Source organism: Acomys minous (assembly GCF_964271855.1).
Source record: "Acomys minous genome assembly, chromosome: 15".
NCBI lineage: Eukaryota > Metazoa > Chordata > Mammalia > Rodentia > Muridae > Acomys > Acomys minous.
The window spans coordinates 7,734,587-7,746,508 of record NC_140497.1 but is presented as its reverse complement, the minus strand read 5'-3'; the positions used below and the strand labels follow the sequence as shown (position 1 = coordinate 7,746,508).

The 11,922-nt window shown below is 52.0% G+C and overlaps 1 protein-coding gene across 1 annotated transcript; it reads right to left on the bottom strand.

The window, feature by feature from the left end:
* Positions 1-519: 519 nt before the first annotated feature.
* On the bottom strand, positions 520-11,745 carry GRK1 (G protein-coupled receptor kinase 1; the record flags this gene model as incomplete). Its single annotated transcript, XM_084758856.1, has 7 exons — positions 520-976; positions 2,484-2,685; positions 3,774-3,898; positions 7,418-7,501; positions 7,926-8,083; positions 9,579-9,706; positions 11,047-11,745. The coding sequence occupies 7 exons, from the start codon at positions 11,743-11,745 to the stop codon at positions 678-680; spliced, it is 1,695 nt and encodes a 564-aa protein (XP_084614982.1). The 3' UTR covers positions 520-677.
* Between the last annotated feature and the right edge of the window lie 177 nt (positions 11,746-11,922).

Sequence of the window (11,922 nt, the reverse complement as noted above, 5' to 3'; positions counted from 1 at the left end):
TCCTACCACATGTGATTTGACCATCTGGATGGATATATACCACATGTGGTGCTGACTGAGGACAGAGACCATAGCTGTCTGAGGTAGCTGTCTCTGCTTCTTGAGAGGAGGCAGTGACTCTCAGCTAAGCCCAGGCCTTTCCATCCTTTCTAGTCCCCAAAGACTCAAGATGCCCAAGCTGGTGTCTGTGAGAGCAGGCAGTGACCAGTAAAGGCAGCTTAGGAGGCAGGAACACAAGGAGAGGTCTGGGAAGGGTACACTGAGTACAGCCCTCTTTGGGGTACACAAGGTGCCTGTATCCCTGAACTGAGCAGGAGCAAACAGATCTGCCCTGGGATATTAATTCAAAGTATTAGGAGACCCACGCTGTATGCGGCTTTCTGATGGTCCAAGCTCCCAGCCTGGCCAGACATCCAAACACAAAGGCTCTTGGAGCATTTATATCTTATTATCCAATCTGTGGCCCTTTTTTGTCTCTTTTGAATAAGATAGGACAAAAACAGTGAACTGTCGTGACTGTAGGTCTAGACCAAAAGTCTTGTTCCACATGGAGACACAGCTGCATGGTGACCTGGGTGGAGTGGGCACAGGCCCACACCAGGTCCCTCTCTTCCCATAAGCTCTGTACACTTTCCTCTCTTTATACAGCCAGCTCCACGCTTTCCTCAGATTCTTGGCTAGGAGATGAGACACATTCCTGACTTGGATGCAGGGGCTGCCTCCTCCACGGTGACTCCTTTCATGTCATCCGGCATTTGACCATCTGGGCGCCACACATTTAGGTCCCCAAAGATACCAGTCTCGATCATTTCCTCCTGCCAGGGAATGGAGCAGTTGCCAGAGGCAAACTCTTGGAAGAACTCTGTGTCCGTTTTGTCGAAAACCACACCCTTGACTGTGGAAAAGGCACCCACGTCCTGAATGTTCTTGGCATAGACAGTCCTGGAGTCTGGGATGAACGGGGGGATTAACATCCCTGTGGAGAAATGGGAAACAGACCAGATATGCCCATGGTGAGGAATCTGCTGAGCCGAGGGGTCTCCGCAGACATGTACAAGACCCACTGCTCTTCCTAATGCCAACAGAAAAAGGCAGCACCCCTAAACAGCCCCAGCCTGCATGCATGCTCAGTACTCACAGACCGGATGACGGACACGGTGAAAGATGCCCGGATCTGGTTAGAAATCACAATCCTCCTGCCTCAGTTTTCCCAGCACTAGAGTGATTCACTATGCCAGCTAGGAAGCCTTTTTTTAAAAAAAATCTCAGCGCTTGCCTCCTAACCCTCCCCAGGCCCTTCCCTGAGGTCTCTTCTGGCACTTTACACTATGGCCCTCAGTCCCTCACATGGCAGCCGTGCCTTCTCCTCAGCCCCAGACCCAGAGCTCTTGCCTGGCCCCAGGTAGGCATCACAGTGATGCACGGCAAGCTCATCTCCACATCCTCCCTCCTCAGCCAGCTTCACTCCTTGACAGAAGCTACAAAATGCAGGGTGTTGCTGGTCTGGTAGAGCCCAGGTGTCACCTAGCCTCCTGTCTCTGACATCCTTGGGACATTTTGACCCTACCCTGCAATCCTGCTGTATAAGAGCCACTAATTCCCATTTCCCAATGGGCCTGCGTTGGTCCAGGCTGGCTGCTGGCACCCAACGTCACCTCTTTACCTGACTTTCTCCAACAGGCCTGACTTAAGCCTCCTATGCCCCACCATGCCCTCCCCCTCAGAAGATAGCCCTTGGGCCTCTCAAGTCAAGAGCCTTCTTTGCCTCAGAGTCTCACGACAGCTCTGCCCAGGATAGTTTATCTCCAAATGAGTTGCTTAGCTCTTCTGCCCAAAAGTAGCTCTCTTGGGAGAATCGCCCCCTCTCTGCGGCTCCTGACCCACCCTGTATTCCAGAGATCCAAGCATTCAAGTGAGACAGAGTTTGTCTCTCTGTGAGAAGTTCATTCACACAGTGTTTGCCATTTTTCAGTGTTTATCATGACATTGCAGCCGCAGGACACTGTGTGTGCCACATGTGTGCATGTGACTGTGTATCCATGTGTGTGTAGCTACTCGTGTGTGAGCCCATGCATGCACACACGCTCATGGGCCTGTGTGCATATGTACTCACCTGTGCGTGCCTGTATGTCCACCTAGTGACCATGTGTGCTCTGGTGTGGTGTGTGCATGTACATGTGCACACACACACACACGTGCGTGTCTGTGTGCCCCTGCACGAGTCTATGCATTTTCAAGGGCAGACATAGAGCAAATACCATGAAGTAGGCCCCGAGTTTCAGCACTGCCTTGTTACCCACACTTTCCTCCTGACTTCCACCTGCCTGACCCTAGTACCCAGTCCTGAGATGCTGGAGATGAACCGAGGCCTAGGTGAGCCGCTGGTGCACAGTCCATGGCTGACCCCGTGGATAAGGCAGGCCATCAGGGGTCGTACAGTGCCAACTCCCTCTGCCCTCTCAGGCTTCCGGTACCAACCATACCGGCTTCGAGCTGCCTCCAGCTGATGTCTTTGAAGAGGCCGTTGGCCCTCAGTGCATCACAGGTCCCATCCCGGAAGCCCAGGCGCTTCTCCGGGTCCTTCTCCAACAACAGCTCACAGAAGTCCTTGCTGGCCTGGCTGAACTTGTCCGGGTACTTCACGGCCTCTGAGATGATCCGTTGCTTCAGCTCCTTGTTTTCCACCTGCACAGAGGGCAAAAGTAACCCTTCACTCGAGCCCTGGGCAAGCCTCAAGCCTCGGGGCCTGGTGCTCACGCTCACTGGGATGCAGGTAAGTGAGGGGGCCTTGGTGGACCCTTCTCAGGTAGCTTGGCATTGAAAGGCTCCGATTTCAGGACAAAGAAACAAAGTCTCAAAGTGAAGCCCCCAACTATCAAGGTTGCTTTAAGGGTGGGGCTGGCTGACTTAGCCACATGTTTGCATGGCTAGTCCACCATGGCACAGAAAATGACTAGAAATGAAAGTCGCTGCTAGGGAGCTTGGCTGGGCAGAGACCTCACTCAACCATCTGAGAGAAACCTAAGATATAGAGCTTGCCTTACTTCTGGTCAGCTTTGATGGAGGCTCCCAACCAAAGCTTCCCACACTCAAAGTGTATGCTGTACACAGTGCAGACTACTCCGGAGACATCCCCCATTGAGAAGCCTCCATCCTTTCCCTGACAGGCATGAACAGACCAAGAGCATCATGTGGAACCCGAGTGAGCAACAGTATTGTTAGGACACACAGCTTGCCCTAAAGCCTGTCACATGGAGGCAGGCCTATGAGACTGAGACTTCTCCAGATGGGGCCAGGATCCCATGACAGCATCGAGCTGTAAGCTCATGTGAGGACAAGACAGCGACAAGACAGTGGGCAACTGTCCCAAATGGGACATAGGAGATAGCACCTGGCTTCCAGCCCAGACCAACCTCTGTGTGCAAACAGAAATAAGGAGCAGGGAAAGTGTCTGAGGTGGTTGTCCTAAGCCCCGAGAACAGTGGTCTGGTGGCCCACAGTTAGCTAGGGACCCACCAGTGGCCTCCGTGGAGAACCGCCCAACCTCAGCTAGCATATGTTTGCTCTGCCACCTGCTGGCTCTGGTGTGAAAGGACAGATTTAGAATGTCTCAACAGCTCCACCTACAGGTCTCAAGCGCAGGCAGGTCTTGCGCCAGGACATCATGCAGGAGCAGGACCCCAGAGCCTGCACTGCTTACATAGCCACAACCCACCTGTCCCTGTCTCCCCTAGCACCCATCCTCCCTGGGCCTCCTGCCAGGCGACACCTACCTTCTCTCCTCGGGCTCGGAAGGGTCCTCTGGCTGCGATCATCTCATACAATGTGACCCCCAGGGCAAAGTAGTCCACAGAGAAGTCGTATTCCTCACCGCGTAGGAGCTCAGGGGCCATGAAACCTGCCATCAAGGACACACGTAGGTTCACAGATGCAGCTGCCCTCCCACAACATGGTCCCTTCCCGGGAATCATGGAACTACTGAAGCGCTGGTAATACCCAACCCCCAAGGGAGGGGACTGTCTCACCACCAGTGATTTTGAGGCCAGAAACCTCTTTGCTGTCCAGTCATTGCAGGACACTGACCATATAACCCTGGCTCCTACCCACTGGATACCCACAGTTGTTACAACCAGAAATGTCTTCCAACATAGACAATGGTTCCTAGGGGCAGAATTGCCAGGGCCGGGGATCTCTCTCCTGCGTGAATGAAGCCTCCACTCAGCCTCAGGACATGCAGGGCAGGGTGGTGTGCTGCGCATGACTTGTGAGGTAGGCACATACAAAGAGACCCTTTGTGACTTTCCGACTCTCCGCCTACAACGGTACGGAAGTGAGAGCTGTGCCCTGTGATGCAGAGCGGGCCAGCGACACAGGTGCTGCGGCCAAAGCATGAGGTGAGGTCACAGCCTTACACCTTCCTCAGTCACTTCATCTCCTGGCAACATGAACCTTCTTTTATTCTCTACAGGACATACCTAGTACCTTCAGCTTTCAGCAATGAGAAGTAAGGATTGAGCAACCTAACGTGCTCAGAGACAACACAGGCGCGAGGAAACACTGCCCCAAGTCCAGCTTCTCAGAACGGCACCCAATCATGCACACACTGTCTGGCCTTCTAGACCAGCATGCCCTCCCTGCTCCTCCTAGTTCGTGCTCACAACTTGGCCACTGGCATGAAACTCTTAACCTCTGCTGCCCACCACACATTGTTAGGGCCAGAGTCTGCAATGTGGTGTCTAGACTGTCTCCTCCCACTCATCCTGTTGGATTCTCAACCCCACATGACAGGCTATGGAATTGTTCCTCGGCCCCTAGACAATTAGCCCTTCTGGAAGGTGAGTTGTTGACGACCCCTTTTCCAGCCATGCATGCCACTTCTCCACTCTAGGACATCACCAATGGTCACCCAGTGCCACTTCCAGCTGGGTCAAGCTAAACCCTGATTATGTTACCCTTTGCCTTCATGTTTTGGGTTTTGCTTTGTTTTGTTTGTTTTGTTTTTCTTTCAAATAATACTGCTGCTGCCTCTGCAGCAGTGGATAAAGAAGCAAGTACAGTTCTTCTGTCCTGAACTCATCTCCTCACGGCAGGAAGCAGAAGACAGATGGGCACAGCCAACAGCCGTGGCCTGAGCTGGGAGGCTGAGGTGGGGGGCAGGGCTGTCTAGAACAATGCTCAGTGGTTCCTGGGATACCAGCTTCTAGTTTGCCCCCCATCTCAGCATTTCCAGAACCTATACCAGGGTCCCGGGCAAAGGATTCACTTGGGGGCACTGCATTCTCCTGAGAGTCAGGGCAAGCGCTGCAAGGTGATTGGGTGGGCAATGGCGCCCTCTTGTGGCCAGCTAGGCCTCGTACTTAGTCCAGAGCAGGACCAGTTTCTAGGCTTGAATGTCATCTTCAAATTTTGCTTCCGTGGACCTGGGACTTGCAGTGGACTGAAGTTTGGGCTAGCTCATGTCTTCACAAGACTGTGCAATGGCTCCAGGCCAAGCTGTTTCCAGAATCATTTCCTGAGCTCTCCTTCACCCTGGGCCTGCGCAGAGCCTCAGCATCCACCAGCTACCAAGACCCAGGGTAGACAAGCACCATGCCCCCTGAGGGTCAGTACAGATTTGTCCTATCCCAGAATGGACGGAAAAGCTCTTGTCCCTCTACCCACCATGGCATCAGGGACAGTCTCAGACGGTACCCGAGGCACAGGAACTTTGTGATGCTGCAACACAAACAGGATCCAGCCTCCACTCTGTTTACATCCCAACTTAGGTTCTGTCTGAATCCAGACAGCTCAGGGAAGGAGAAAATGTCCAAGGAATCCTGTCAGAAATCAGCCTGAATACATGACAGTCCAGAATATGGAGAAAGAAAGGGCTTTAATACAGGTGTGTGTGCTACATGCAAGTGCCAGGTTTGCAGTGGTCACGTAACAGCCTCATATGCCTATGTGGTAAATGTTAGAATCAAAGACTCTGACAGATTGGGCACACCATTGAAGGCCATGTAGCCACCAAAGCATGGGCCCCCGTTGCCTGCCCCACCAGATTCATCTCTTTTCTCCGCCACATGTTCTGCCTCTCTCCCTTCCTCTGAGGAGGAGGAAGAAAGATCAGTGGTGAGGGAAGCCCAACACTATGGCCACACGTGTGTGTGCACTTAGACACAGATACATCTAAAGTCACCTATATACATGTAAAAGTTCATGTGCACAAAACACACACACAGATGCATGCCATATGTGCACAGATACATGTATGTACTGAGAATACACACAGAGGTTCCTGTACACATTCACACATGAGTACACTCATATATCTACAAATTCATGCATGAGATATACACATATACAGATGGGTAGATAGCCATGTGCATGCACAAAGACACATTTGTAAGGTTGTGCACACATACATATTTGTATGTACACACATAGAGACTATCATGAGTGCATGCATACAGAGAGGTGCCTTTGTACACATAAGTACATACATGCACACAGAGGGAATTGTGTGCCTACATACATGTACAAACAGGTGTGTGCCTACATACATGTACAAACAGGTATGTGCAGGTACACAGATGTGCACAGATGCACATGCACATAAAGGCTCATGAATATCCACACATGTGCTTCCACATAAAGACATCTATATGCACGCACAGTCACACCTACAAGACATACAACTGCATACACCACATAAGAGCAAACACACATGTAGGAAGGTGTATCCACTGGTATGCACATACACAGAAAGACACATATGTGTATAGCCTGCATATTGGTGGATACCTACCAGGGCTTTTTGTTTGGTTGGTTGGTTTGGTTTTTTGAAACAGAGTTTCTCTGTGTAGCCTTGGCTGTCCTGGAACTCACTCTGTAGACCATGCTGGCCTCAAACTCAGAGATCTGCTTGCCTCTGCCTCCCAAGTGCTGGGATTAAAGGCGTGCGCCACCACTGCCTGGCTACTACCAGGGTTTTCCTGAAGCCTAGCAAGGGCTGGCTGAGGAAAACCTCTGTCCCTGTGCTCTGTGACATGACCCACAGTAACGCCTTGGCTCCAGCTCTTCCATAAGCTACCCCAGACAAACTCGTTCCGTCAATACCCAGGAAGCCACTAGTGTCCTGTCCTCTTGCTGCCCATCAAAGTATCAATGGGGGGAGGAGCAGTTTGGCCAAACCAGTGAGATCGGTAAAGCAGGGAGGGGCCGTCCCTGAGGGAACAAACAGTGCTTAAGCTGCTGAGCAAACCTTGAGTGCCAGGGTTTGCTCTAGAGGATAAGGGAGCCACACTGCACAACCCCCACTCTGTCATCACTTTTAGGCCTTGGGCTCCTGCTGCCTCTAGCTCTGGGAGAGAGGATGACCCAGGCCCCTTGTTAGATGCGGAGCCTCTCTAGCCCCTCCCCAGTGCTCAGGTCTTACCTGGGGTCCCTGCATAGCCCTTGGTCTTATTATGCCCTTCCTTCAGCTCCACAGCCAGTCCAAGGTCAGAAATTCGGATATTGCCTGAAAGTAAATACAAGCTGACGTCACACATATTCCACAGAATAGAGGTGCCAGGTGAGCCTGGGGCTCAGCAGTGTTCCCTACACAGTGGCAAAACACCCCGTAGGTGTTCTATGTGCACACATACCACACTCTACACACACACATTCACTCCCTGCAAATATATAGTATATACATAATAAGCACACCACACATACCTTACACACAAGCATGCAATGCCTGCTACACACACACACACACACACACACACACACACACACATAGACCTTCGTACATGCATGCATGCATACACACATTCAAACACACACCATAGCTTACCCTACTGTCCTTTATACCCTACCACCACTGGCCCCTCTGCAGTGACTTTCACATAGGCTGAAGAAACCATGCTTTGCTGTGGCCCCCATGCACGGCAGGGGCTCACCATCATTGTCCAGCAGCACGTTCTCCGGCTTGAGGTCACGGTAGACAATGCGTCTCTGATGCAGGTGCTCCAGGCCACTGATGATCTGCGCGGTGTAGTAGATCGCTCGTGGTTCTGGGAAGCCGGGGTTCTCCTCATCCACATTGTAGATGTGGTACCTGGAGACAGAACACTGTGGGGTTCACACATGCACACACACACACACAAACACACATACACACACACACACACATGAACACATACATACACACACACACATACACACACACACACACACACACACACACACACACACACACACACACACATGGCTTAAAGGTAGCAAGATACAGAAACAGAGAGCCAGGGTCTTAGGGCACACATGTATCTGCATAGTGTGGTCACCTTGGGACCAGACATCAATGTTATCTTGGAGAATCCCAAGGTTAGTGGCCTCAGATGCCACCTTACCCATGGCTGCTAGACAGGCAAGTGTCAGAGGGCCATACAAGCTTGTAACATAACTCCTCCTTCCTTCTGACCCTGGGGCAGTGCCAGGACAGGGCCAAAGGAGGTACACTTACCCCCAGCTTCTTAAAACACAAACAACCCCTAAATTTCTAAGGACACCCATGGTCTGCTCCACCAACCTTGAGCCCCTGGGTGGACCTGACAGTAGCATTTCCTCCCAGCCCCTTCTCTGCAGGCCTGGAGTTTGTTCTTTTTTGTATTCTTCCTTAGGCTTGCCCCCTGAACACATTACAGGGAAGCAAAGCCCATAGGTGGAAGCTGTGAATGACCTAAGCTGCAGGGCAGGGTGGGGGTGGGGGGCTGGGGGACCCTGCAGGCAGCAGGCTTGGAAGATAATCAGAAGCTTCTTGGGGGAGGGGCAACATAACGCAGAATTACCCAGAATTCCTTGAAGCCCTCTTTCCCATTCATAGCATTCTCGTAGACTCGTTGTCTAGACTTCATATTACTCATCTCAAGAAAAGGCAGATGGCTCTGCTTGAGCCATGATGTAAATAAAAGCCGATGAACCGAGAGACACAGGAATTTGCAAGTTATAGCTCCTTTTAGTGGTATCCTACATCCCCAAGGCACCCCAGGGTCTCACTGTGTTAGGCTTGTGCACAGGTACCCAGGGGTCTCATCATGCTAATCTTGTGTGCCTGTCACCCCAGGCTCTCGCCACTTTGTCCTCCTTACACTGACTTGGTCATTATTGTTTGTCTCTATTTTACAGACCAGGAAACTGAGGTAAAGAGTATCGAAGTCACCCCAGCCAATGAAAGCCAATGACCTGGCTTCCCCAAGGATGCAGGAACAACCACCTCAGCGTACCATCAGGCCTAGCCATCCCAGACTCCATCAGGTATGGCACCCTCCTATTATAGGCAATAGGCAAGCTGGCCTCTAGCCAGCCAGTCTCCCAGTTCTCTGTCCCTCCAGGCTTGGGCACTGATGGAATCACTCATTTTAATCTCTTAGCCCTCTCAACGCACAGTACCCCACCACAGCCGTTCACGGCACCTGTCATTGGTCACCTGTCTCCAACAACGATGGAGATGCGTGAGGAAGTGCAATTCCGGATACATCCTAAGTCCCGGCCCCGCCCCTGGACATGAGCTGGGTACCCTAGTTGAAACCAGTCCCAGGTCTGGACACCTTTACCTCACGTCGCCTCCGTTCATGATGGTCATCACCAGACAGAGGTCGGTCTTGGTCTCGAATGCATAGGCCAGGGACACGATGAACCTGCTGTGTACTTTGGACAGAATCCTCTTCTCAACAATGGCACCCTGCAAGCAGAGTTGTGACTCTCAGGCCCTGGGGATACACTGTGTGGAGCAGGCTGCATGCTGGGCGCAGAGCAGGACAGGCTTGCAATGTGTCTGAAGTCTGGCATGCACTCATTCGGGGATACAGCCTTGGAGTCCCACCATCCTCACTTATGTCCAGCCAACTCCCAGCACAGCCCTAACTTCCAGTGGAGCCTGCTTTGTTGTTTATCCTAAACACCTGAAAGTGCAGAGTGGATGAGAACAGCAGGTGCAGCCCCCTCATCCTGCATGACGCCCCTGAAAAGATTCCGTACTGTATTGGGTTGAATATACATGTGGGTGGCCCAGAACTCAAATTATAGTTCTGTAAAACTAGAGTTGTTTGTTTGTGTGTGTGTTATTTTGAGACATGGTCTCGCTATGTAGCCCTGGCTCTCCTAGGACTCTCCATGGGGACCATTGAACTCACAGAGGCCCACATCTGCCTCTACCTCATGAGTGCTGGGACTAAAGTTGTGTGCCACCATACACCAGCATAAAGATCTTTTAAGTATGCAGTTTCGTGCCTTTTAACTGAGATACTTTAAATGAAAATTATAAGTTAAAGCATTTTCTAATTTTATGAATAGTTCCAAATTCAAAACAAAACCAATCACCAAGGCCCTTTAGAAAATACACCTTCCGCATACCATATCTCTATTTTCTTCTTGTTGTTGTTTTTTTAATGTATTCTTCCCTTGTACATTACGCCCAGAACACAGTTTTTCCTCCCTCCACTCCTCCTCATGTTTGACCTTTCACTAAAGGCTCGGGGATCTGCTGGGGACTGGTGTCCATCCCTAAGAGTGTCACAGCATTATCTGGACTGTACATCAGGGCTGCTGGGGGCTGGGCCCCTCAGACAATAAGCCGCTTTCGTTGATCCTGCCTTATCTAGACACTGACGCCAACAAAGAAGGAAATAAAATACTGGCAGCCTGCCTATGTCCTCCACTCATTCTTGTCCCCTGGAAACCTGTGTTCAGGAAAAGCGGTCCTACACCTCAGCGTCACAGATGGCTTCTGCCTCTCGTGAATAGTACCTGACAAGGTGATGCTCAGCTGACAGAGTCTGGTAATCACAACAGGAACCACACTCTGAGGAAAGGCTTCTAAACAGCAGCTTCCTATAACTGGCTTTCCCCCTGAACTGCTCCCACAGGGCTGATGGACAGTGGCCCTACCAGTGGCTGCCTGAACCAAGGGTGCCCAGGAGCTAAGGCCCACATGAGGCCTGGTGGGAGTCTTGGCGGGAGGCCTACATTCATTCTACCATCCCTCTAGCCCAAGAGCATCCTTCTGCTTGCTCGGGTCCCTACCTGGTACCCCTTCCTCTTCTTCAGCCGTTTCTTGTTGAGCTTCTTGCAGGCGTACATCTTGCCGGTCGCCTTCATCTGGCAGGCAGACACCTCCCCGAAGCCCCCTTTCCCCAGGACCCTGAAGTCTAAAAACCAGTCTTCGCCTATGGGCTGGGCTTCCAACCATTTCCACTGAAGAAAGCGCAGGAAGTGCAGGCTCTCCAGGTACTCCTGGAAGGGGGCCTGGCTCAAGTAGTCCAGTGTGGCCTGCAGCAGAGGCTGGAAGAGGCCATCCTGCATCCCAGTTGGCCCTTCCCTCACCCTTGCCACCATGCCCTGGTCCAGAAAGCTGCAGAAGAGGGTGGCCTGTGGGTCCAGGTACTCAGCCAGGATGGCCTGTGCCTTCTGCGGCCTCAGGTCATCGTCGGCTGTGTCATAGTCCTCGATGTCCTTCCAGAGCTCCAGGGCTGGCACGTGTCTCTCATCTGTCTTCAGGAACTGTTGGAAGAGCCTCTTGCCGATGGGTTGCTCTGTGCACAGGTTGCCAAACTCCAGGCTGATGCTGTCACGGAGACCCTCGCACTTGGACAGTGGAGGCAAGCGGAGCTTGGCCAGATACTTCTTGTCTCGGGAAGATGGGGTGCTGCTTCCGTCAAAGCTGCCTCGGGCGGCGATGAAGGCAGAGTTGGCCACCACGGTCTCCAAGGACCCGAAATCCATCCTGGTGATGCCTCACGTCCGCTTCAAGTGTTAAGAGCCATAAGCTGAAGTCAAGCTCAAGACGCCTGCTGCCAAAGCAGGCCTGACCCTATGCCCTTGGCCTGTGGCCTGCTCCTGCCCTTATGAGACAAGGAAGGCATGCAGCTGTGGCCAGGATGCTTAGGCACCCACTGAAAA